At 37.6% G+C, this 27,552-nt stretch overlaps 1 protein-coding gene across 1 annotated transcript; it reads right to left on the bottom strand.

Annotated features, from left to right (window-relative positions):
* Positions 1-1,390: 1,390 nt before the first annotated feature.
* Positions 1,391-3,218, bottom strand: LOC145043551 (tyrosine decarboxylase 1-like). The gene has a single exon (XM_078992241.1). The coding sequence runs from the start codon at positions 3,188-3,190 to the stop codon at positions 1,661-1,663; it is 1,530 nt and encodes a 509-aa protein (XP_078848367.1). The 5' UTR covers positions 3,191-3,218; the 3' UTR covers positions 1,391-1,660.
* Between the last annotated feature and the right edge of the window lie 24,334 nt (positions 3,219-27,552).

Here is a 27,552-nt window from a genome sequence, read left to right as displayed (position 1 = left end):
ATACATTCACATACACACATAATAAAATCCAACTTAGACTAAACACACATAATTTCACATAAATAAAACCATAACATCCTACTTTTACCAAATACATAAATTTCACATTCATATACCACATATACAAACAAACATAGATACATTCACATACACACATAATAACATCCTACTTATAACAAATACATATAATTTCACATATATAGAAAATAACATCATACTTCTGCCAAAGTACTCATATACCACATATACATCAAACGCACATATATTGACATGTATACACCAAATTTACATAGATTCATACAAATATCAAATATAGATACATATGACAATTTTCACATAATTGATACAACTACACATATCTTGCAGTTAAACTCAAATTTCATAATAAATTAAAGTAAATAGAACTGTAGTGGCGGAAATCAACGAATATGTTGCTGAAAAAATTGGTCTTCACCGGAAAATACGCTCACCCGTATAGTAAACCCAAAGACAAAACTACCAAAAATACTGAAATTGAAAAATAATTTGCAATTAATCATCAAATGGAGCTAGAAATCGACGTTAAAAGAGAAAGAAAAATAGATATAAGAACTTCAAGTTACCTTTTTTTCCCGAGATGGAGCTAGAAATCGTGAGTTAACCTGTTTAATTAAAGCCCTAAACATCTTTGATCCCTAATCTCACAATGTGGTGAGATTTCTAGCTTGTTGAAATCCTTGGAAACGATTGTAGAAAATAGGGCAAGAAGGAGCAACAGCGTTTTGATGGAAGACACAAAGCAAAAGAGGAGAATGTATCCATTTTTTTTCTTTTTATCTGTGATAGCCTTTAGCGGCGACTATATAGGTTTTACCGGCGACGCACGTTAACAACGACGACTATCTGGAGGGAAGGGTACTGTGTCTTTTTTTAGACCACTATTAACGGCGACTTTTTCGACTTTTAGCGGTGACAAAATGTCACCGGTATTGGTTATGTGCGGATAAGACGTCTCAACCGTTGGATTAGACACTCGATCGAACAGCTGAGGTCTATCAGAAGTGGATAACGCGGATTCGGATGAAAAACCTTTAGCGACGACACAATTACCGGCGATAGAGGCTTTTAGCGACGACTCTACCATTTGTCGCCACTAAAGGTTCGTGTCGCCGATAATTGTGTCGCCGCTAAAGGCATGGTTTCTTGTAGTGTAATAATAATATCTCTTAGATCCACAGATGTTGTTTTCAAAAGAATTAGTTTTACCATCTAGAAAGAGCTAGTGGCGCTCGTTTACCTTCTATCGATATGTGTTGAACTTTATTTTGAATAAAAAAGTAATAATAATAATAATAATAATAATAATAATAATAATAATAATAATAGAAATTTGCCTCATACATAGTCCACTCAATTGAAAAAGATGGATAAGATACAAGCACATATTAAAAACGTTTTGCATGTTTTGCATGTTGATGTTACATATAGAAAAGCATGACGTGGTAGACTAAGAGCCATTGAGAAAATTTATGAAACTCAGAAGAGTAACTTTGCTTAGTTGCCCAAGTATCTAATGGCAATCCATATTCTTTTAGAATTATTTTATCACAATGATATGTTTCGGGTAAAAGCACTCTATTGTATCTCATGTAAACGTGTTTCACATTGCATAGGATGTTCTTCACGTAGATATTGATCCTTCAATTTGCTTGGATGGCTGAACATTAGAAGCACTATTTGGTGTCGGTGTACCCAGCAATGATGTCGCTTGACCTTGCACTAACTCCCAAGCCATCTTTACATGTCTGTCTTCGGTGAGAGTTGCCCCCACAGCAAATCGGATAACATAAACTCCTCCAACCACCGAATGTGTCATGTAAACTCGCCCCGTTGCATTCACTAATTCCAATAACATTTGGTTGAATTCATTTGCTTCATGGTCGTTGTCATGGTGCTGACTAATAGCATAAGGAGAAACTCGAAAACAAACCATAGAAAAATATCTACGTGCCATAATCTCAAACCTAGAGTCCATGTTCACGAGCCCTTCAAAATCCTTGGCCATTTTCACATGCTTTCTTATGTATTCCCTCAAAGCAATCGTCCCATAGCTCCTAAGCACCATCCATAACTTCAAGGCTTGGAATCTTCGTGCTAGTGATATCTGCCAGTCTTTGTAGTCGACGACTTTCCCTGATTCTGTGGTTTTGTTTGCGATCAACTCTGAGGTTGTGGAGAGTGGTTTCGTAAATGACGATTTGTCTTTAACCCAAAGGCAGCAGCAAGCCAGGTTTGTGAGCAGCCATTTGTGCGCATTAAAACTGAAGGAGCTTGCACCCTCCACACCATCAAGGAAGTGACGAAACTCAGGACAGATACATGCACTTCCAGCATATGCAGCATCCACATGAACCCACATATTATATTTGCTTGCTACCTCACACAAAGTCCCCAGCGGATCCACCGCTGTCGTTGAGGTTGTTCCAACAGTTGCACATAAATAAATTGGAATTAAACCATCTTCAATGTCTCTTTTAATCATCTCATCTAGGGATTCTGGGGATAGTTCAAAGTTAGTTGACCGGGTTGTCACGACTTGTCGAACATTCTGAGGTTTTATCCCAACAATTTTTGCTGACTTCTGGAAAGAGAAATGGGTTTGGTCGGAACAGTACACTGCAAGCTTTTCTGTCTTTTCTCTTCCAATTTGATCAAGTGTCTTCTCTTTCGCAGCAAGCAGCGTGCAAACGAAGGCCTCACAGGTGGTGCCAAGCAAAACACCACCACCGTGATCACTTGAAGTTGAGAACGACTGGGGAAGCTGTAGTAGTTTTAACAGCCACTCCATGACCAGGATCTCTAGCTCTGTTGCTGCAGGAGAAGATGCCCAGTTGAATCCGACAACATTAAAACCATTGAGAAGCATTTCCCCTAGAAAGCTTGCCGTATTTGCGCTGGATGCAAAGTAGGCGAAAAAATTTGGACTTTGCCAATGTGTTATGCCTGGAATAATATCCTTCTGCACATCCTTCAGTATAGCTTCGATTGGCTCAGGGTACATTGGAGCACAGTCGGGCGAACTTTGAAATAGATAACCTGGTTTAACTTGGCTTTTAACAGGATACTTTTCTATATTCTCGTAATAATCTGCAAGGAAGTCTATGACCATATGGCCTTGCCTCCTGAATTCTACTGGGTTCAAGGGGTTCATTTTGTTTGCTTTGTGACATACCAAAGAAAATAAGTACGTGTATTTATAGAATTCATATACGCATTAACTTCCTCGTAGCTTTTGTTTGTTTGTTTTTTTTTTTTTTTTTAAATAATAATAAAAATAAAAAAATAAAAGAGGTGTCCTTGACTAATAAACATTTGATAAAGGAAATAACCTACCTGAAATAATTAAATTTATTTTGAAATAAATGAGCTAAGTAAATCACTTTTGGTATATATGATGTGCAAAGAATTAAAAACAAGAAAATGTAAGCATGAGCGGATTTATCGTTAACTAAATAAATATTATTTGTTATAGATTTGTTTAAATACGATTCTTCCCCGTTCAAATAAAAATAATATATAGTATGAAAACATAAAATATTTTATGTTTATTTTATTATTCTGCAATAAATATTATATATGCGTATTGTATAATATGAATATTAACGTTTGATTGTTTATATATTCATTATATAATTATTATTCTATTATAAATTTATGTATGTGTATTTTTGTAATAAATTCTAATTTTATTTTTAACCTATGGGTATCTATTTATTCACTGGTGAATAATGATATAAAGTTATTTATACAAAATTTATTGCAAAATAATAATATAAACGGAAAATAACAAAATTGCCCTACGAACTTTTTAAAGTGTTAAGTCCCTAAATTATTTTTATGGCTTCCGAGGAAACAAAATATTGGAGAACCTGTCCTTTTAGTACTTTCACCTGTGTTCCCCGGTTTTATTGACACGTAGACAAAACATGTGGCTTTATGATAGGTTGCAATGCAGGGGATCAATATTAGGAAGCAAAAGTCAGAAATCACGGTAGCTTCTTCCTCCCACACTTAAACTGGTAAATTAAAGCCTCCACCATCTTCGACAAAGAGAAACAGTTCTTCACGATCTTCATCTTCATCAAATGATCTTGAATCGACAACCTTTGTTGTCATAGTCTAACAGCTGCTACCATCTCATCGGGATTTTCCTCCTCCATATCGTCAAACTCGTACACCGTCGGCAGGGTCGTGTCGTCTGGGCACTTCCGGATCTTCATCTTCATCAAGCAATATTTTCTTTTAGCAAAATACTTGTTTCTAAGTTCAGTTGTTTTCAGATAAAAGCAACACAATTTAGAATCAAATTAAATCAGGTTTGTAGTTCATGGAGTAAAATTATAATAATAGGAGCCATTGAGGTCAAATTTCTGGGTGTTGATTTGAGAATCAATTTATACACTAGTGTTGTGTATGCTTTTCGGTTCTGTGTTGATCTTTGATGATCCGTGTGATTTTTAGTTTATTGTCTTTCTATCTACTGGCTAATGATTTTTTTGGGGATTTAACCACAATAGAAAAAACCCTTTAACACTTTAAGCTGTTTGAATTCCTATTTTTCTTTTCCTTCAAATACTCCTCTTTATCTCGTAATCGGATCTTGTTAATACCACACTAGCCTTATGGGTTTTCCTCTCAACTCAAAGTGATTTAATCGTGATAACAATCAGACCAAAATTGGTGATTTGGCAAGTTTGGTCAACCAAGAAAAAACTAAAATTGGTCAACAAATGTCAATGTGGCAAAGGGGTAATCGGGTGACCCTTTTACTTTGGCCAAAAGGATGTAATCGACCTGACAAAAACAATTTCATTCCCTCGTAAAACCACAAAAATAATTTAGGGACTCGACGAATCAACCCTAAAAAGTTTGTAGGGCATTTTTGTCATTTTCCCAAATATAAAGGTAGTGTTTTTACACTTTCAAACTATTTACATTTTTTATTTGAATTATCCCATATATATATATATATATATATATATATATATATATATATATATATATATATATATATATATATATATATATATATATATATATATAGCTTTAATAGAGAACTATTATAAACAAGGAAAAAAGAAACAAATAGTGAGCATCAGAAATCATAATGTTCAATGGCCAAACAATGGATGTATATTTGTACATTGGACGCATATATACCAGATTATATAGTAAAACCATATTTTTACCAAAAAAACCCACCTATTTTTTTCTTTAATATTTTTGAGCCACATTTTATATTGAAAAAACCTCGAATGTGTGGTTGTTCACAGTCTTCCGTCCTATTTTCATAGAGATTCATATTGATATAAAAAGAACAAACTTTTTATTTCGAGAAAACCCAGTTTGTTTTGTAACTTTTTTTTTTCAATATTTATATTTATTATAATAAAAAAAACAAATAACACCAAAGATCTCAATATTTTGTCTTCTATTAATAAACATCAACATCTATAACAAAAAAAATCTCGATAAATTCAGATCAACAGTATCAATCTAAATTGCAAATATTTCAATTTTAGAATTCACAATGTAAATCCGACTTCTATGTCAACTCTATGATCATTCCCAAATTAAGTGAAATTTACATATTAATCGAAATATATTTTCATGTAGTTTTATAATATTTTAATATTTTGATTACTCATAAATTAGTTTTGTAAAATAAGCAAATGGATTTATTCACATTGAGAATATGAACTGTGTATAATTTAGTTTTTAGAAATCATAATGTGAATCTAAGTGGATTCACAATGTGAGTTTTTTAAAATCAATATTAATGTATGTTTAAAGAGTACCATAAAATATGAATTTTGTTGTATACATTAATATTTTTCGTTAAAAAATAGATCTTAACATTTCAAAAAACAAAGAACATAAAATGAATTTATTTTAGAAAAAAAATCATTTTTATTTAACAATATGCATCTCTATAAAGGATGACGAAAAAAACATGAACAATGGTATATTAAATTTTTTTCGATAAAAAACACGATTGAAAAAATTAAACTGAAAAACGGATGTGAGTTTGTTATAATTCAATGCATGTGTGTCAATTTTAAAAGTTTACAACCTTTCTTTTTTCATTGATTGCTTTAGATTATGATGTTTTGAATTAGTTCATTGATTCATTGATTAATAATGGTTCTTTATTGAACTTTTTCATATATATATATATATATATATATATATATATATATATATATATATATATATATATATATAACCGATTTCTGTGCCTCCAAATTAAAATAAAAACATTTTACTTTTTTTTTTTTTTTTTTTTTTTTTTTATGTTTTATGTTAGTTCTCGGATTCTCATGAAACTATGAGTTTTCTAGTGATCATTCATATATATATATATATATATATATATATATATATATATATATATATATATATATATATATATATATATATATTGATATTTTTAGAGCTTAAAGATTTGTTAGAACTTGAGGACTATGCGTTAGCAATCATATTACTATGGAAAATCATGCATCTGTAGTTTATATAACTGTGGATAAGAATGTGCCCACAGTCAAATAACTACGGATAATCATATATGCGGAAGTTGAGAACTGTCTTTCTATAGTCATATAGTAACGGATAATCGTGTGTCTGCAGTTCCTAGAACTACAGATAAGCATTTTTCCGTAGTCATATAACTCTGGATAATCATATTTTTGTCTTCAATCCAAAAATATGCATGCATGCATATTCATATATGAATATATGCATGTTTCCGAAAACTAAAAAACTGTAACACCCGTTTATTTATAAGTTAAATAAATAAGTTAATGAACGAATGGTAGCCTGAAATAAATAATTATATATGCAGAGTGTTGGGTTCGAGGAGTTAGTTGCCTCATTTTTAGAAGTCGGGGGTTAAAAGTGTGAGTTTGGGACTCATTTTATAAATATTTATAAGGACAGGGGCTCTGTAGTAATTAATTGAATTTAATTTAAAAGGAAATGAGGTGGAGGGGCTGATTATGTCATAATTAGGATATTGGGGGCCGTTTGATAATTTATGGGACATAAATTGTAAGGGATCTCCATGGATTGGTTTGAAAGTGTAAATTTTGGATCATAAATGGAAATAATTTTATAGAGGGGGACTGTTTTTGCCATTATGGCAATAAGATTACATGATTGCGGGTATATAAGCTAAGTATCGGTTACCTAAAGCCTAACCCTAACTCTTCTAACAGCCGCCACCCTTATACCCCCGTTTCCACCTCAGGCGCCGCCAGTTATCGTACCGCCACCATTGGACATCGTGAACAACTAGAAGAGTAACACTGAAGTTGGAGCCTTGGATGCGGATGCATGGGTGAGGAACGTCGGATGCCGGTGGTTGGTTCCTTATTGTGCTCCATCGCCGCCATTCTTCTCCTACCTTTTCTTCGACCACCGAAGCCTCACCACGACGCTGTTACATTTTCTGAAGTCGCGCCGCTGTCGTTCTTGTTGAAGACCATATCGTCGTCGGGCGTTATTCTATTGTGGCTAGTGCTATTTCCCGACTGCCTTACACCACCACGAGAAGTGGCTGTAACCGGAGTACGTAACAGGTCGAGCTTGCGATGACTTGGTGATTTATGGACGCAAGCTGTTGGGCAGGAATCAGGGAGACTCGCCACCACCGTGAAGTGATGGCTATTATCACAAATGCTGCCTATCACCATCGATCTCACGCCACTGCTGTCGTTAGGGTGCTGCCGCCATCGCCACCCACCATATGTGGGTGTTGGGTTCATTTTATGAGCAAAGGTTGCTGGTTGGTGTGTGTGTGTGTGCTTGACTGGAAACCACAAGAAATCACCGCCACCACCGTGAGGTGGTGGCTGCCGCCATGAACCGCTGTGGATGTGTGTGTTTAGTAGGTGTATGCATTTTTATTTGAGTTTTAAGCATTGTAAAGTGTATTGCAAAATGTAATAATGATAGGAAATTGAAAACCACCACCTTAGGGTGGTGGTTGCCGCCACCGGCCGCCGTGTCGGGTGACGGTGTGTCTTGCCTAGTCAAGTGTTATTCGTTTGGGGTGCTTGAAACCCTAATGAGCCTTGTTAGGCTAATGGGCCCAATGTAGCCAAATGGGCTTAGTGAAAACCCTAATGAGTCTAATGGACTCTAATTGACCCAATAAAACCCTAGTGGGCTTAATGACATTCTAGTAGGCCTAGTAGGCCCAATAAAGCCCTAATGGACCTAAAAGCCCAACAAATTGATAAAGGGACTAATATTTGGTTGGAAAAACCATAATGCAAATAAAACCCTAATTTGTGGAAATTGCTTGGGACACACACGAGAATTAATTATTAAATCTTAAATAATAATTAATAATCATTGGCAAACTAGCATAAGGCATAATGGACTTAATGGATTAAGTCCTTAATGGGTTAAGAAAGAAACATTGAACCTTAATCATCATTTCATGTGAAAACTCTAATTTGGGATTACGGGCTTGGACTTGTTGGGACCCACATTTGGGCCATTGGAATGGAATTGTGTAATTAAGCCCAATCACACCATATGACTTATTTAGAAGAATGGACTTAATGGATTAAGTCCTTAAAGGAATAATTCCTTAATGGGTTAAGTAGGAAACTTAACCCTAATCGACATTTTATGTGAAACCCTAACTTCACTTAGGTTTATTGTTGGGCCTTTCTACTGGGCCTTGATGATTGGATTATTAATGGGCCATCCAAGAATAATTATACGGACTAAAATAATTTAATGGGCCTAGGGTAAGTCCCATGTAAGGGGTTGGGCCCAATTTGGAAAATTAGGCCATAAATGGGCTATAGCTTGGGCCTTAATGATTATATGATATTGGACCATTAGATTGTCAAAGGTTAGACTGGACTTTTGGTTGGGCCTTAGAATGAGATCATGTATAGGCCTAGGCCTAATTTGGAAAATTGGGCCATGTGTTGGGCTTCGATTCCTAGTCGACTTTGGGCCTATGGATTGGGCCTTGGGCTTGAATAAGCCAAGCTAGGGGTAATGTAGTAATTACCCAAAGAATGTACTTATGGTTATGTATTGGGACCCAATTATTAATTGGGTGTTATTTTGGTGTTGACAGTTCGTGAATCTGTCAGCCAGTAGCTGGGGTCGAGTCTGCGGGACTTCATCAAGTGTGGGATTGTGTCTTCGGGACTTCAGCAGTGTGAGGTGAGTTACCTTCCAGTAGCGGTGGGTCTAAGGCCACAATGCCGGCCCACCAGTAGGAGATGTATGATAGATGATTGCCTTTGTGATATCATCTAGGTTTGCTACTACCTGATATGTTATATGCTAGCATGATATGTTGTATGTGATAGTAGTAGAGTTTGGTTGTTAGGACTGAAGGGTAGTCAGACACCCCAGATACGTCTGATAGTATGTGATGATATGTTGCATGCTAGCTTGTTATGTTTTATGCGACAGAGGTAGTAGGAGGGGACTAGTCCCTGAGGTTCGGTTGTTAGGACCGAAGGGTAGTTCAGACATCCCAGATATGTCTGATAATATGTTTATGTTATGTTATATGTGATAGTAGTAGTAGGGGGTGAAATAGTCCCCGAGGTTCGGTTGTTAGGACCGAAGGGTAGTCAGCGCCCCAGAATGGCTCGACATGGGTAGTCAGCACCCCAAAATGGCTTAACGTGGGAAGTCAGCACCTTAGAATGGCTTGACACAGGTAGGTCGGCACCCCAGAAAGGCCGTACCGGGTAGGTCGGGCATCCCAGAAATGCCTGGCAGTATGTATGTTATGTGATTGTGTGGTATGTGGTATGATGGGGGAACTCATTAAGCTTTGTGCTTACGGTTTTCAGATTTGGTTTTAGGTACTTCGTATTTAAAGGAAAGGAGCCAGCTTGATCGCAACGCATCACACTATGGTTTTCCGCACAAGAGATCTTTGGGATTACACTATGATATTGTTTTATGATAACATGTTTGATTATTTCTACTTTGGTTTTGACATGACATAATATTACAGATGTTTTATTACACTGTTGGTTTTAAAATGACATAATTAAAAATGAAATTTTTGGCCTGTATTTTTGGGATGTTACAAAAACGTTTGTCAAAAAACATTTTCGGCATTAATTCCTCTTAAACGTTGCATTTCGTTAATCATTGTGGTTTTAGTTTTGATAAATGATGAGTGGAATAGGAAATCTCAAGTTCACACAAATATGTAAGTTCACAAAAGCTTCTCTCTCTCTCTCCCTCTCTCTCTCTCTCTCTCTCTCTTTATATATATATATGTATGTATGTATGTATGTATGTATGTATGTATGTATGTATGTATGTATATATATATGGAGTTGTATATATATATATATATATATATATATATATATATATATATATATATATATATGGAGTTGTAACACCGAGTTTCCAGAACGGATCAGTTTATGGCATCAAGGAGTCATAAGCATGGTTATTGGATAAAACCAGGTGTTATGACGTGACCATAGAGACGTCACGACTTGACAAGTGATTAAGTTAAAAATATGGATTCATCTGGGCTCATAACGTAAGACACAAGTGCTCATGAAGTGAGATGGGTTGCAACCCAAGCCCGTGATCTTTAGGGTTTCCTTCATATTTAAACTCCATAAACTTCATTTTAGTTTTCATTAAAAGCCTCCTTCATTCTCAAACACATGAAAACCCTAACCCTTGCCTCTCCTTGTGATTATTGAGCTTTTGGTGGTGTTTTGTTGGCTTGAAGAAGACGAGATCACCTTTAGAGCATAGATTCAACTTGGAAGCTTCATTTGCATCTTCTAGCAACATCTCTAGACCATTATAAGAAATGAAGATTAAAGCTTCATGATTCCTTGTTGATAGATCTAGGATTTTATGCATAATTACGCATAGTTAGATGACTTAGAATGTAGGGACCCTATAAAAACCCTAACATCCTATCCAGAGAAATTCTAAGTGCAATATACTTGAGTTAAGCTATGCTCTCATACCACTTATGGGTTTTGAGCCTAGTCGAACATCAAAAATATTGGCAGTGGAAACAATAATTTTCATCTGATGAATCGAAACTAGCTAACACATTTAAGTCAACAAATCTATGCAACTTCTAGGACGGACATGATAAATCGAAACATACCTTAGATTTCTAGTCAGGTTTCTTCTTTTAACAAGCCATTTGATTCCATAAGAGAACCCAATGGAGAGTTCCTCTTCTGTAATCGCACCTAAGAAATAAAAATCTATCATCATCAAGCAGTCCTTGAACAAGAAAAACTAACAAAAACGAAGAACTCGAATCTGTTGTAGACCTCAAAGTGTTGATCAAGCTGCCACAACGTGGGAACCGCACTTCAAAATTCTAGGTTTTTTGAGTGTCCCAAACATTGGTGACTGAAAGGTATATCTCACACGTGTCAAAAAACATATTTTGAGACATCTATATATAGGGTGATTATTTGATACACTGAGGATAATTACCAAATATAATAATAATTATCTTTGGAATTCAAATCATTTTGGAATATTCCATATTCCTTTATTTTCTAATTAACTCATTGATAAAGCAAGTCCCTCATATAATTATCTTTTCAGTTATGATTTATTTTTTTCTTACGTATACTCTAAAAGGATAATAGTATTTATAGTAATATTATTGGGTCTTTTGTGGCTATGTGCACTAATCTACATCAATGTTGCCATCCGTATCTTGGCAAGAACCCAAAGTTTGTCCATCGTGTCAAGATCTTCAACTAGGATCTTGTCATTTTCCTCCTAGTTGTGGAATATTGTTCTAGATGTAAGGATCATGAATTATGGGGAAAATCACAACCTCAGTTCCATATAGCAAAGAATATGGTGTTTCTAATGTAGAATTTTTGGATGTGGTTCTATCTCCCAAAAAGAACCAAGGGTAATTCTTCAGCCCATCTTCCTCTTCTTTCTGTGAGTCTCTTCTTTAGGTTACTACTTATGATCTTGTGGCTTGACTCAACTTGATTGTTTTTTTAGGATAAATTGGTGTAGAAGTGATGATCTTTATTCCCTAACTTGCACATTAGTTTTATGTTCTTTTACCTTTAAATAATAATAATTACCAAATATAATAATAATTATCTCTGGAATTCAAATCATTTTGGAATATTCCATATTCCTTTATTTTCTAATTAACTCATTGATAAAGCAAGTCCCTCATATAATTATCTTTTCAGTTATGATTTATTTTTTTCTTACGTATACTCTAAAAGGATAATAGTATTTATAGTAATATTATTGGGTCTTTTGTGGCTATGTGCACTAATCTACATCAATGTTGCCATCCGTATCTTGGCAAGAACCCAAAGTTTGTCCATCGTGTCAAGATCTTCAACTAGGATCTTGTCATTTTCCTCCTAGTTGTGGAATATTGTTCTAGATGTAAGGATCATGAATTATGGGGAAAATCACAACCTCAGTTCCATATAGCAAAGAATATGGTGTTTCTAATGTAGAATTTTTGGATGTGGTTCTATCTCCCAAAAAGAACCAAGGGTAATTCTTTAGCCCATCTTCCTCTTCTTTCTGTGAGTCTCTTCTTTAGGTTACTACTTATGATCTTGCGGCTTGACTCAACTTGATTGTTTTTTTAGGATAAATTGGTGTAGAAGTGATGATCTTTATTCCCTAACTTGCACATTAGTTTTATGTTCTTTTACCTTTAAATTGTGACCCGTTATCACATATAATTTCATATTAGATGCCAAATTTGGCCAGGATGTTGTGTTTGATGAAGGAAATCACTTCTAGCTCTCTTACTTGGACAAAGGCTTTAGCTTCTCTAAATTTGTAGAAGTAAGTTACCACCTAGTAACATGAAAAATTTACCACCTAGTGCTACTGGAAGTTTGTCAACGATATATATGTGACAACTCGAAATTTCCATTTGGTCAAACCCTAAAAGTCAGCCCCTTCTTATCATAAGTTAATGTAATTATTTCTTATTTTTAAGAAATTTAATGTTCGTTTGATTATTTTAATATTATTTTTAAATGAACGGGTGAAAGAAAGTGCCGTCTCGGGTTTTGATTTTTAGAAACCACAAACACCACGTGTCTTAGAATTTCCCAGCCAATCTATTACGTTTGGGTTGAAAAATCCCCCAAAAACCATGAACTCATACCTATGTATGAGTTTACTCCCCAAGACTAGCTATTATGTGTTTACTCCCCAAGATCCCAAAAGAGTAAACTCCAAAATATCCTTTCAAGTATCATCTTAGATTTTGTTCTAGATCTTCAAACTAGTAAGTGTTCTAACCATTTCAAGTTGGTTTAATACTTAATCTAGTGTTTGTGCATCTATTCATCCAATCATTTATGTATTTTGTTTAGATTTCCAAAAACACCAAGAACACACACTAAGTGTTCTTGGACTTTTAGCTGAAATCAAGACTCCTATTAGTAAGTACTGCCATCCTTGAGTCTTCTTTAACTAGTATTACATGTAAACATCAAGGAAATATGCCAAGAACACAAGGCTTGGGGTGTTCATGGTCCAAGAAGGTTCTTGGGCCGTAAACACCAAAAGTGGCACCAAAGCGTGCCTAAGTCCTTATCTAAGCCCTAGTTTGATGTTTAAGCTTTCCTTGTCATGTTTAAACCTTTCATGGATGTGTATAAGCCTTGAAAATCACCAAAGATCACCAGTTTTAGGTGTTTACGGTTTGGGGAGCTCCCAAAACCGTAAACACCCTAAAGTATGTTTAAATGGGTCAAAATCCTTCCTTAGGCCTAAAGACTAACCTAGACAATTTCCTGGTTGTGTTAAGGACTTGAAAACATGGCAATACCCTTTTCCATAAGGGTTTATGTAACAACCCGAAATTTCCATATCATTACTTGTAACTCTTTTCGTAATTCAATTCGATCAACCAATCGTCGTTTTCAAATCCGATTCCGATTTCGTTATTTAATTAAGTCATTAATTTGTACGTATCTAATATGACTTAATGGGTGTCCTAATGCATTTAGAAATCATTCTAACACCCCATTCTAGTAATCGGAACATTTTTAGAATTTACCATATCGGGTTACGACAACTTAATCGGGTACGACCAAAAGCCCCGCCTAACGCCGGTATCGGGTAGAATTCCACCGTGTTGAAAACTTAGACACTATATAAAGTGTTCTAAGCTTTCATTTGAAGCTTTTGGCTTCATCTCACTACTCTCTCTCTAACCTCTCTCCTCATCCAAGATTAAGGTCCAAAAACATAGATTTAAGGCTTCAAATCTTAGAGCTAACCTTCCTAACTTGTTATTCAAACTCTTAGGCCTTCAAATCCGTGTTTAAATTGTGATTTTGGACCTGGAACATGTGTTTACGGCCAAGGAACATGCTTGGGCCGTAAACACATAATATTGAGGTTTTTGAGCAATTTAACCCTTCCAAACCAACATTGGGACTTAGATACGACCTTGAGGCTTACAAACCTGGACTTGGAACACCTTAAACTTGAATTTTGAAGGACAAATGAGAGTTTACGGCCAAGGTATGTGCTTGGACCGTAAACTCCTCAAACATGGGGAGTAAACTCACTTAAACATGTTAGAATGCCTTGTAACTTCACCAATAGCCTTGGAATAAATCCTAGAACCATCTAAAAATAGTTTGGGGACCTGAAACACATCAAACACTCTCCATTTGAGAGTTTACGGCCATAGCACATGCTCCTGGGCCGTAAACTCTTAATTGTGTGTTAAATGGTGCCCTAAAGTCATACCAAGCCTTGGAAAATTAACTAGAATCACATGTGATTGTCCTAAGCACCTCAAATGAATTTTGATTTGAGCTTGGGGGAGTGTACGGCCGTAAAATCCATGTAAACAGCCGTGAACTCCCATAAATAGTGTATATGTCCAAACAAATTAATCCAAGGCATTTGATAAATCCATTCTAGCAATCCCCATGTCCATTCAAGCCATTAAACACTCAAAACTACCCAAACATGAGTTCACGGCCGTGAACTCATGTGTGTTAGGGTATATGGCCAAAAACTCCATTAGGGAGTTTACTCTTGAGGAGTAAACTCATTCCCCAAGTCCCTCACATCATTTCAGGTCCGAAGATGTCACCCGGGTCACTCCAAACACTCGTTTTGAGGCGTTTTAATTCATTGGAGTGTATTATCCGATCTAATTAGTGATTTAAGGTCTAATTAGATACCTTTGGATACCATTTCATATTACATAGGAACCTTGCATGTTAACAAGCCCCGAACCAACGTTTAGTGTCCGAAACAGTTGCGCCTTCTCGTCTGGTGAGTTGATACCCCTACCCTTTTTCACTGTTTTCAGGGGGGAACATAAGCAAAGTACAAGGGATTACTTGTACTCAAAAACATGTTTTCATGTGTGTGTTTCACATCTTATATGCTTTTAACACTGATTGATACAACTGATAACCGTTTGAACATACAGATCATGTAAACATATATTTGTGAAATGGATTTTAAACTGTTATGTTTTATATATATTTCACAAATGGTTTTCCACATTTTATCAGTTAAAAGCATGACATTAGAACATTTGAACATAAAACCTGTACTGTTTTGTCCTCGGTAACACTCCACAGAAATACGCGAGTGGAGGACTATCATATTATTACTAGTAAATTTGTTAGTCCTGTATGATTCACGACACGTCCTCGGCGAACACTCCACAGAGATACGCGAGTGGAGGACTACACCCGTAACCATAATCTCTGGGATTTAGAGAGCGTAACTTGAGTGTATAGATCTATACGGGGCTGACTACCCCACACCTGGCTGCTAGCTACAACCGAACCGAAATGGTTCAAGGGTGATGAAAGTCATAAGGTGATGTGGACTACATATTGCCATATCTAGTCTATTGTATGGTTATGGAACTCGCAATTAGGATAACAGAGATTTACTCGATAGTAATAATGAATAACGTAATACATCTTTTACAATGATAACCAACATTCAGGAAAGTATGGGACTTTCCTGGGGAAACATTGAACATAACTACATTTTACAGATACATCTTTTACAGTGAAAACCAACATTCAGGAAAGTATGTGACTTTCGTGGGGAAACATTGAACATAACCGCGTTTTATAGATACATCTTTTACATTGATAACCAACATTTAGGAAAGTATGGGACTTTCCTGGGGGAAACGTTTACATAACTAGAAAAGGGTAACAAACATGATAACTTTACATCTTTCACAATTGGTAACACAATCAGGAAAGTATGGGACTTTCCTGGGAATACATTGGTACATAACCAGGACAGTATGTCAAACCAGATAACCTAACTGTACATTTACACAAGAGAAAACATGTTTTTAGTGTACAACTTTACTTTACATGTTGACAAATGATAACAAACCTTTTTAAGAAAATATGGGATTTTTTTGGTGTGCGTAACATTTTAGAAACAGAAAGGAAACTTGAACATTTCACAAACAAAAATCGCTTATGAACTCACCAGCGTTATGCTGATTTTTAAACCACTTGTGTTCTCAGGTCAGCGTTAGAACAGGTACCCGAAGATCCTTTTTGTCCGAAGACGGAGTACTCAGAAGACCCCTTTCATTTTTTTCATATATATACTATGTATCACAGCTGTACAACTTTGCTTTTGAAACAACTGTAAAACTTTTCTTTATGTAATGTAATGGTTGTTTTACTTTACTTACTATGTGCATTGGATTTGATACTCAACATGGAGTCAACCCCGGAGACGTTTCCGCCTTCGGTTTTCGGGGTGTGACAGATTGGTATCAGAGCCCTAGTTTATAGTGAATGAAGTGTACCAAACCTTACATGGTATAAAACTATAAACACTAAAGGGCCTAAGTGCTCTGAATTAAAAGTATCCTCAAACTACTAGTATTTTCAAAAGTATACAAGTATACCGAACCGTCGTGATCCGTAGCTACAAGTAGAACAGAACATAAGTAAGTGGGTGTTATATGCTGTGGTTAAACCTGGGCAGGTATGTAGTCGTGTCTAGGGTCAATATAGTTTGGCCAACTATATTCATTCGAGACACGGCCAACATGTGCTTGGGAGTGACTGTGGTGTGCGGCATGCCTAAAACTTACCCTAATTTCCCAAACATCGAACCAGTGTCGTAAGTAAATCATGAAATACTATGGGAGTATTTCTCGAGCCAATCCTCTATAGAAATCCTCATTCGAGTGGTGTTCTGTGATCATTCTTAGCGATAAATTATCTGTTTTGATAACTCTTTCCTGCTTTATCGCTTATTCGGAACATATAACTGCCATATCTATCGATTCAATGTAGAGGACTTACCATCCTCTGTCTTTCTTGTTCTTATTAGATCAAGATGCCTCCCAGAAAGAGACCCAGCTCAAAGAACAACAACAATCCTTCTTCGCCACCACCTCCTCCTCAATTTGATCTTGCATCGCTTCAGACAGTTCTGACTGCTGCAATGGTGGCAGCCATGTCACAAGTGAACCCTGGTAGCTCAGGAGGTGGTCCTTAACTCCAAAGCCAAGAAAATAATCAGGGACACCGAAAGGAGGGTTCCTATAAGGATTTCATGAATGCGAAACCAATATCCTTCAATGGCACTGGAGGTGTCATTTCCTTATCCCGATGGTTCGAGAAAATCGAATCCATCTTCGAAATCTGTGCCTGTGTGGAATCTGATAAGGTCAAGTTCGCAGCCTGTACCTTCGTTGATAAAGCCTTGACTTGGTGCAATGGCCGAGTCAAATCTCTGACCCTACCCATAGCCAACGCCATGGGCTGGGAAGCCATGAAAGAACTTCTAATAGTCGAGTACTGTCCCCGTGGTGAAATTTAGAAACCAGAGCACGAGCTCTGGAACCTGAAGATGAAAGGTTCTGACATTGCTGCATACACTTCCCGATTCGATGATCTCGCACTTCTCTGCCCAGGATTAGTCACGCCTGAAAGAAAAAAGATTGAAAGGTTCATTTGGGGGTTAACCCAACCGACAAAGGGTCATGTCTTGGCTGCTCGTCCGGATACCTATGATAGTGCCAAGACTTTAGCCCAAACCCTAATTGATCATAGCGATAATGTTGAGGAAACCAATACCACTCCTGAGCCGACTCAAAGGAGTGGTGAGAAGAGAAAGTTCTGGAAGAAGAAGAAGGGTCAATCTTCCCAAGGATCTTCCAAGAAACAGCAGACTGTAGCAGTCCATGCTGCTACTACTCCTGTTGCTGCTGCTTCTGTTGTGGGATCCACAACTCCAACTCCTACCAGCAGATATACTAGTAATCTTCCTCTGTGTGACAAGTGCAAATACCATCACAATCATGGCCTCTGCCGAGAACTATCTTGTACCAACTGCGGTAAGAAGGGGCACACAGTTCGATTCTGCAAAACTCCGGCCCAATCGGCCAACCAATCATCTGGAGCAGGCGTTAGTCAAGCTTGCTACAACTGTGGAGAGGTTGCACACTTTAAAAGGAACTGCCCTAAGAAGTCAATAGCTGATAACATCGGAAGGGTTCTAACCATGGCACGGGAGGAAACAATCGCCGATCCTACTGTTGTCTTGGGTACGTTCCTTCTCGACAACTCATATGCTAGTATTCTTTTCGATTCGGGTGCTGAAAGAAGTTTTGTTAGTCATTCGTTCAAAAATAATCTAAAACCTAACCCCCAACCATTAACCAAAACTTTTATTGTCGAGATGGCTAACGGTGAGAAATAAAGCGCTAACGATGTATTCATAGGATGTACCCTTACCCTGAATGACCATTCATTTCCTATAGATCTTATGCAAGTTTCCATTAAGAGCTTTGATGTTATCATTGGCATGGATTGGTTGAGTCCCAATCATGCTGATATCCTTTGTTAAGAAAAGGTCATCCGTCTCAACCTTCCTTCGGGACAGACTCCCATAATCTATGGCGATAAACCCAGTTCCAATCTTCGTATCATTTCCTGCATCAAAGCTCAAAAGCTCCTACGAAAGGAGTGCATTGCATTTTTAGCCCATCTGATCAACGAGAAACAAGAAGTTAAAGACCTCGCGAGCATCCTCGAAGTTTGTAACTTTCCTGATGTATTTTCCAAAGAGCTTCCAGGAATTCCTCCCGAGCGTCAAGTCGAGTTCCGTATTGACCTAATTCCTGGAGCTACTGCCGTAGCGAAGTCTCCGTATCGCTTAGCTGCAGCAGAAATGTAGGAGTTATCCATTCAACTCAATGAGTTGCTCAGTAAAGGATTCATTAGACCGAGTTCCTCACCCTGGGGAGCTCCAGTATTGTTTGTCAAGAAGAAAGATGGATCCTTTCGGATGTGTATCGACTACCGTGAGCTGAACAAGTTGACCGTTAAGAACCGATATCCTCTTCCGCGAATAGATGACCTCTTCGATGAACTTCAGGGAGCCAGTTACTTCTCAAAGATAGACCTTCGGTCAGGGTACCATCAGTTACGAGTTCAGGAGAGCAATGTTTCCAAAACAGCTTTCAGGACTCGGTATGGACATTACGAGTTCGTAGTGATGCCCTTCGGTCTAACCAATGCACCAACTGTGTTCATGGACCTAATGAACTGGGTGTGCCATCCCTTCTTAGACAAGTTCGTCATTGTGTTCATTGACGACATCCTCGTCTACTCAAGGAGTGAAGAAGACCACAAACAACACTTTGGGTTAGTGTTGGAGACCCTTAGATCCGAGAAGCTATACGCGAAATTCTCCAAGTGTGAATTCTGGATACGGAAGATAACTTTCCTCGGTCACGTGGTAAGCGAGGAGGGTAATCACGTGGATCCTTCCAAGATTAAAGCGATAGAGAATTGGTCGGCACCGAAGACACCCACAGAAATCCCTCAATTCTTCGGTCTCGCCGGCTATTATCGGAGATTTATCCAGAATTTTTCCAAAATCGCCAAACGCTTAACCACTCTAACACAGAAAGGTGTACCCTTTTGTTGGAGTGATAAACAAGAAACTGCATTCCAAACGTTGAAGAGAGCCTTATGCAACGCACCTGTTCTGTCCCTACCCGAAGGGACAGAGGACTTCGTTGTTTACTGCGATGCGTCTAATCAAGGTTTAGACTGTGTGCTTGTGCAAAGAGGAAAAGTGATTGCTTATGCCTCAAGACAACTGAAAGCACACGAGGTCAACTATACCACACATGACTTGGAACTAGGAGCCGTAGTCTTTGCATTGAAGATTTGGAGACATTATCTCTACGGAACCACGTGCACGATCTTCACTGATCACAAGAGCCTGCAACACATCTTTGATCAGAAAGACTTGAACATGAGGCAACGTTGATGGGTAGAACTACTCAATGATTATGAGTGTGAAATCCGTTACCATCCCGACAAGGCCAATGTGGTAGCAGATGCCCTTAGCCGAAAGGAAAGTGCAGGCCACAAAGTGAAGAACTAGACGATGACTATCCATTCCAACTTACCCATGCAAATCCAAGAAGCCCAGTTAGAAGCCCTCAAACCTGAGAACGTATCGATCGAAGCTTTGAGGGGAATGGATGAGAAACTTGAGATCAGAGGTGACGGAGTCTATTTTTTCATGGATCGGATCTGGATTCCAAAGTCCGGAGGATTCAGGGAAATTGTCATGGAGGAGGCACACAAAACCAAATACTCTGTTCACCCGGGTTCTGACAAGATGTACCTGGATCTCAAGAAACAATATTGGTAGCCAAACATGAAAGCTGAGATAGCTACATTCGGGGGCAAGTGTCTGACTTGCGCCAAAGTCAAAGTTGAGCACTAGAAACCCTCGGGTCTGCTCCAACAGCCCGAGATACCCGAATGGAAATGGGAGATGATTACCATGGATTTCATCACCAAACTACCCACGTGTCCTAGTGGGTACGATACCATTTGGGTTATTGTCGATCGTTTAACAAAATCCGCTCACTTCATTCCGATCAAAGAATCATACAAGACGGAAAGACTCGCGCGAATCTACATCCAAGAGGTAGTCCGACTTCACGGTGTACCTGCATCCATTATCTATGATCGAGATAGCAAGTTTACCTCCAGATTATGGCAGTCCCTTCAGAAATCCCTTAGAACCAAACTAGATATGAGCACGGCGTATCATCCTCAGACCGATGGATAGAGTGAGAGAACAATCCAAACCCTGGAGGACATGCTTAGGGCATGTGTCATTGACTTTGGAAAGTGATGGGATAGAAATCTATCTTTGATCGAATTCTCATACAACAACAGTTACCATACCAGCATCAGGGCTGCTCCATTTGAAGCCCTATACGGTCGTAAGTGCAGATCCCCTCTGTGCTGGGCCGAGGTGGGGGATACACAGTTAGCCAAGAGTCGAATCCCCGACAGTGCTCTCACTGGTCCTGAAATCATCCGCGAAACCACCGAAAAGATCATCCAAATCCGAGACCGATTGAAAGATTCATGAGATCGCTAAAAGTGTTACGCTGATAACCGTCAGAAACCTCTAGAATTCCAGGTTGGAGATCGTGTCCTGTTGAAAGTCTCGCCCTGGAAAGGCACTGTACGTTTTGGTAAACGTGGGAAACTTAACCCTAGGTACATTGGACCCTTCGAGATCCTCACCAGGGTCGGTCCGGTAGCCTATAAACTTCGTTTACCTCACGAACTCAGTAACATTCATCATGTCTTCCATGTCTCAAATCTCAAAAAGTGCCTATCCGATGAAAACCTAGTGATTCCCATAGACGAGATCGAGATCAATGAAAACCTCAACTTTGTGGAGGAACTGATTGAAATAATGGATCGAGAAGTCAAACGTACAAAGCAAAGTCGCATCCCGTTAGTGAAGGTTCGCTGGAATGCCAAGCGGGGACCAGAATTCACTTGGGAGCAGGAAGACTCAATGAAACAAAAGTATCCACAACTCTTTCCAGATCCATGATGTGTATCTTGTCTCGTATCTTAACTTTGAATTTCGGGACGAAATTCCCTCTAACGGGGGGATAATGTAACAACCTGAAATTTCCGTATCATTACTTGTAACTCTTTTCGTAATTCAATTCGATCAACTAATCGTCGTTTACAAATCCGATTCTGATTTCGTTATTTAATTAAGTCATTAATTTGTACGTATCTAATATGACTTAATGGGTGTCCTAATGCATTTTGAAATCATTCTAACACCCCATTCTAGTAATCGGAACATTTTTAGAATTTACCATATCGGGTTACGACAACTTAATCGGGTACGACCAAAAGCCCCGCCTAACGCCGATATTGGGTAGAATTCCACCGTGTCCAAAACTTAGACACTATATAAAGTGTTCTAAGCTTTCATTTGAAGCTTTTGGTTTCATCTCACTACTCTCTCTCTAACCTCTCTCCTCATCCAAGATTAAGGTCCAAAAATATAGATTTAAGGCTTCAAATCTTAGAGCTAACCTTCCTAATTTGTTATTCAAACTCTTAGGCCTTCAAATCCGTGTTTAAATTGTGATTTTGGACCTGGAACATGTGTTTACGGCCAAGGAACATGCTTGGGCCGTAAACACATAATATTGAGGTTTTTGAGCAATTTAACCCTTCCAAACCAACATTGGGACTTAGATACGACCTTGAGGCTTACAAACCTGGACTTGGAACACCTTAAACTTGAATTTTGAAGGACAAATGAGAGTTTACGGCCAAGGTATGTGCTTGGACCGTAAACTCCTCAAACATGGGGAGTAAACTCACTTAAACATGTTAGAATGCCTTGTAACTTCACCAATAGCCTTGGAATAAATCCTAGAACCATCTAAAAATAGTTTGGGGACCTTAAACACATCAAACACTCTTCTTTTGAGAGTTTACGGCCATACCACATGCTCCTGGGCCGTAAACTCCTAATTGTGTGTTAAATGGTGCCCTAAAGTCATACCAAGCCTTGGAAAATTAACTAGAATCACATGTGATTGTCCTAAGCACCTCAAATGAATTTTGATTTGAGCTTGGGGGAGTTTACAGCCGTAAACTCCATGTTTATAGCTGTGAACTCCCATAAATAGTGTATATGTTCATACAAATTAATCCAAGGCATTTGATAAATCCATTCTAGCAATCCCCATGTCCATTCAAGCCATTAAACACTCAAAACTACCCAAACATGAGTTCACGGCTGTGAACTCATGTGTGTGAGGGTATATGGTCGAAAAATCCATTAGGGAGTTTACTCTTGAGGAGTAAACTCATTTCCCAAGTCCCTCACATCATTTCACGTCCGAAGATGTCACCCGGGTCACTCCAAACACTCGTTTTGAGGTGTTTTAATTCATTGGAGTGTATTATCCTATCTAATTAGTGATTTAAGGTCTACTTAGATACCTTTGGATACCATTTCATATTACATAGGAACCTCGCATGTTAACAAGCCCCGGACCAACGTTTAGTGTCGAAAACAGTTGCGCCTTCTCGTCTGGTGAGTTCATACCCCTACCCTTTTTCACTGTTTTCAGGGGGGAACACAAGCAAAGTACAAGGGATTACTTTTACTCAAAAACATATTTTCATGTGTGTGTGTTTCACATCTTATATGCTTTTAACACGGATTGATACAACTGATAACCGTTTGTACATACAGATCACGTAAACATATATTTGTGAAATGGATTTTAAACTGTTATGTTTTATATATATTTCACAAATGGTTTTCCACATTTTATCAGTTAAAAGCATGACAGTAGAGCATTTGAACATAAAACCTGTACTGTTTTGTCCTCGGTAACACTCCACAGAAATACCTGAGTGGAGGACTATCATATTATTACTAGTAAATTTGTTAGTCCTGTATGATTGGAGACACGTCCTCGACGAACACTCCACAGAGATACGCGAGTGGAGGACTGCACCCGTAACCAGAATCTCTGGGATTCAGAGAGCGTGACTTGAGTGTAAAGATCTATACGGGGCTGAATACCCCACACCTGGCTGCTAGCTACAGCCGAACCGAAATGGTTCAATGGTGAAGAAAGTCATAAGGTGATGTGGCCTACTTATTGCCATATCTAGTCTAATGTATGGTTATGGAACTCGCAATTAGGATAACAGAGATTTACTCGATAGTAATAATCAATAACATAATACACCTTTTACAGTGATAACCAACATTCATGAAAGTATGGGACTTTCCTGGGGAAACATTGAACATAACTACATTTTACAGATACATCTTTTACAGTGAAAACCAACATTCAGGAAAGTATGGGACTTTCCTGGGGAAACATTGAACATAACCGCGTTTTATAGATACATCTTTTACATTGATAACCAACATTCAGGAAAGTATGGGACTTTCCTAGGGGAAACGTTTATATAACTAGAAAAGGGTAACAAACATGATAACTTTACATCTTTCACAATTGGTAACACTATTAGGAAAGTATGGGACTTTCCTGGGAATACATTAGTACATAACCAGGACAGTATGTCAAACCAGATAACCTAATTGTACATTTACACGAGAGAAAACATGTTTTCAGTGTACAACTTTACTTTACATGTTTACAAATGATAACAAACCTTTTTAAGAAAATATGGGGTTTTCTTGGTGTGCGTAACATTTCAGAAACAGAAAGGAAACTTGAACATTTCACAAACAAAAATCGCTTATGAACTCACCAGCGTTATGCTAATTTTTAAACCGCTTGTCCGAAGACGGAGTACTCAGAAGACCCCTTTCATTTTGTTCATATACATATTATGTATCACAGCTGTACAACTTTACTTTTGAAACAACTGTAAAACTTTTCTTTATGTAATGTAATGGTTGTTTTACTTTACTTACTATGTGCATTGGATTTGATACTCAATTTGGAGTCAACCCCGGAGACATTTCCGCCTTCGGTTTTCGGGGTGTGACAGATTGGTATCAGAGCCCTTGTTTATAGTGAAATGGCCACGAGGCCGTAAACGCCTCAAAGGAATGTTTTGTTTCCCTAGTCCCTTCCAAAGGCCAAACCACCAAGTATAAGTGCTTCAAAAGACAAGAAGAACCTCAAAACAACCCATGGTTACTAGGAGTAGAGTTTACGATCGTAAACTCTTGAGTTTACTGCCGTAAACTCCATGGGTTAAGGCCATCAAAACCGTGAACTCCAAAGGAGTCTACCCTTGAACTCCAAACACCCTAGTTTTGCCCTACCAACACTTGGATGCAATCCTTGTGACCTTTAACACTTGAAACCAAGTGTTTTCATGTTCTAGAGTGTCCCAACTAAATTTATTAGTTACATTTTGGCTAATTCGTTATATATATATATATATATATATATATATATATATATATATATGTTCATTATATGATAACTAGGCTCGTACGTGTGTACAAGTCTTCATTTGTCACCTAGCACTGTATCCGACACTTCAATCCAATCCACTCACCTCAACTGAGTTTATACCCCTTAATCAATGGTTTAAATGTTTTTAAATGTTTTTATGGGGGGGGGGGGGGGCGTGTGACAACCCGAAGTTCGTATCATCGCCGAAACCCGTTTCTGTCTATAAAATTCGTCTTTTTCAAATCATTTCCATTTACATTTTTAAAATTAAGTCTGTCACACCCCAAAACCGGAACGGCGGAAATGTTCTGGGGTGGATGATGTCATGTCAAGTATCACAACATATGCAATATAGTAATAAAAGTACAACAATCATTGCATTAAAAGTAATAGTTTTACATCGGTTTACATTGTATAGAATCATCAAAGTAATACAAGTAATAATGTAGATGCATCTTGGTACTAAACGGTCTTCACCAAAAGCGCCTGATATGTACCTGTCTATTGCTGACCTGAGAATACAAGTTATTTAAAAGTGAGTATCAACATTTTTAAAAATGATGGTGAGTTCATAATTATTTAGTGCCACTTTATCCAAATAACTTTATATAAGTAGTGGTTTTAGAGTATACAGTGAATTAGAGTCATTTCCAGAAAATCCTATATTTTCTAATTAAAAGCAGTCTTCTACCAACACTGGATAGAGTTATGTTGTAAAATGTAATTTTTCCCTTAACACTATCATTAACAAAATATGGTATTGACTTTAAAGAAAGTAGGAGAATATCAGGGAAAATGACATACGCCCCAACAGTGAAGACTGCTGACTAAGGCAAAAGAAATCATAGTCTCCAGGAGAGTATCGAATGAACGGCACTCCTGACTCAGTCTAACGAGAGGAGACACAGACCCCAGATAGTATCAAATGAATGATACGTCTAGCAAGGTCTAAAAAACAGTGAATACAGTGTTAATTCCCGTTACCTTAAGGCCATGAATTATAAGGTAATGTCGTGATACTCATAACCATACCGATAGACACTAGAGAACTTGACGCCCTGCAAGCGTCGGAAAGAATGTGACATCTATCACCCCTTGGCTTGGTAGGCCGTCGACTGTAGCTAGCAGTCAGGGTGTGGGGGTGTCAATCCCGTATAGATCTATACACTCAATGCCCGCTCTCCCTACAGGAGACTTTGGTTACCAACTAGACAACGGAGAAGGCCGTGTCCTGAAGATGCATCTCGTATAGTGAGATCTGATGTAAAATACTGGACTAGTGATAGAGACTCACAACTAAACTGACCGATGAAAACCTATATGTATATACTTGTATATATAATATATAACCAATGATCAAACGACCTTCGGACGGATATCCGATCCCACCCGACCACATCTCAACGAAGAAAAGGAAATAGGGCGAACTAGCCTTCCTAAGTCCTTTAAACATTATTTATATAACTATACAAGCACAGACATACATTTAACTAAGTAGAAGCGTTAACAGAGTAGAAGTATTTCATGAAGTAGATGCGTTTCTCAAAGTGGAAGTGCTAATAAGGTATAAGAGTTTACGAAGTAGTAACATTAATAAAGTAAGAGTGGTTCGTGAAGAAGTAGCATTAATAAAGTAGGAGTGTTAATAGGTGGAAGCGTATCGTGAAGTAGAAGCATTAACAAGTAGAAGCGTATTGTGAAGTAGAAGCGTTAACAAGTAAAAGCGTATCGTGAAGTAGAAGCGCATCGTGAAGTAGGAGCGTTAACAAGTAGAAGCGTATTACGAAGTACAAGTGTATCATGAAGTAAAAGCGTTAACAAAGTAGTAGTATTTAACTAAGTAGGAGCATAAACTAAGTAGAAGTATAACGAAGCAGTAGTATCTAACAAAGTAGGAGTATAAACACATGGACGAAAACTTTGATGGAAAATTTGGAAAACATTACATTTAAGAAAATCATGACCTGGTATTCTTTGTAGAATAAGTTTGAAAACCTTTAGAAATCCTTTCATAAACATTTTAAATGAAAAATTAATAAAGCATTATAGGTAAAGAAATCCTTTGTTTAAAATACTACTGTAACTGAATCTGAAATAAAACATACAGCGCGAGAGTCAATTTGAGAAAAGCTTTGAACAAGTAAAGACGTTTTAGAAAACCATTTACAGTATCATACTTGGTAAAACAGTTAACAATGTAATGAATCCTTGTACATGCGGGTTATCAATCA

This window comes from Lactuca saligna, chromosome 4 (assembly GCF_052625555.1).
Source record: "Lactuca saligna cultivar CGN05327 chromosome 4, ASM5262555v1, whole genome shotgun sequence".
Lineage (NCBI taxonomy): Eukaryota > Viridiplantae > Streptophyta > Magnoliopsida > Asterales > Asteraceae > Lactuca > Lactuca saligna.
The sequence above is the reverse complement of the archived record's forward strand: the minus strand, read 5'-3'. Positions and strand labels throughout refer to the sequence as shown.

What these genes read in the sequence shown, in the direction of transcription:
- LOC145043551 (XM_078992241.1), bottom strand. Translation starts at nt 3,190, where the DNA reads ATGAACCCCTTGAACCCAGTAGAATTCAGGAGGCAAGGCCATATGGTC.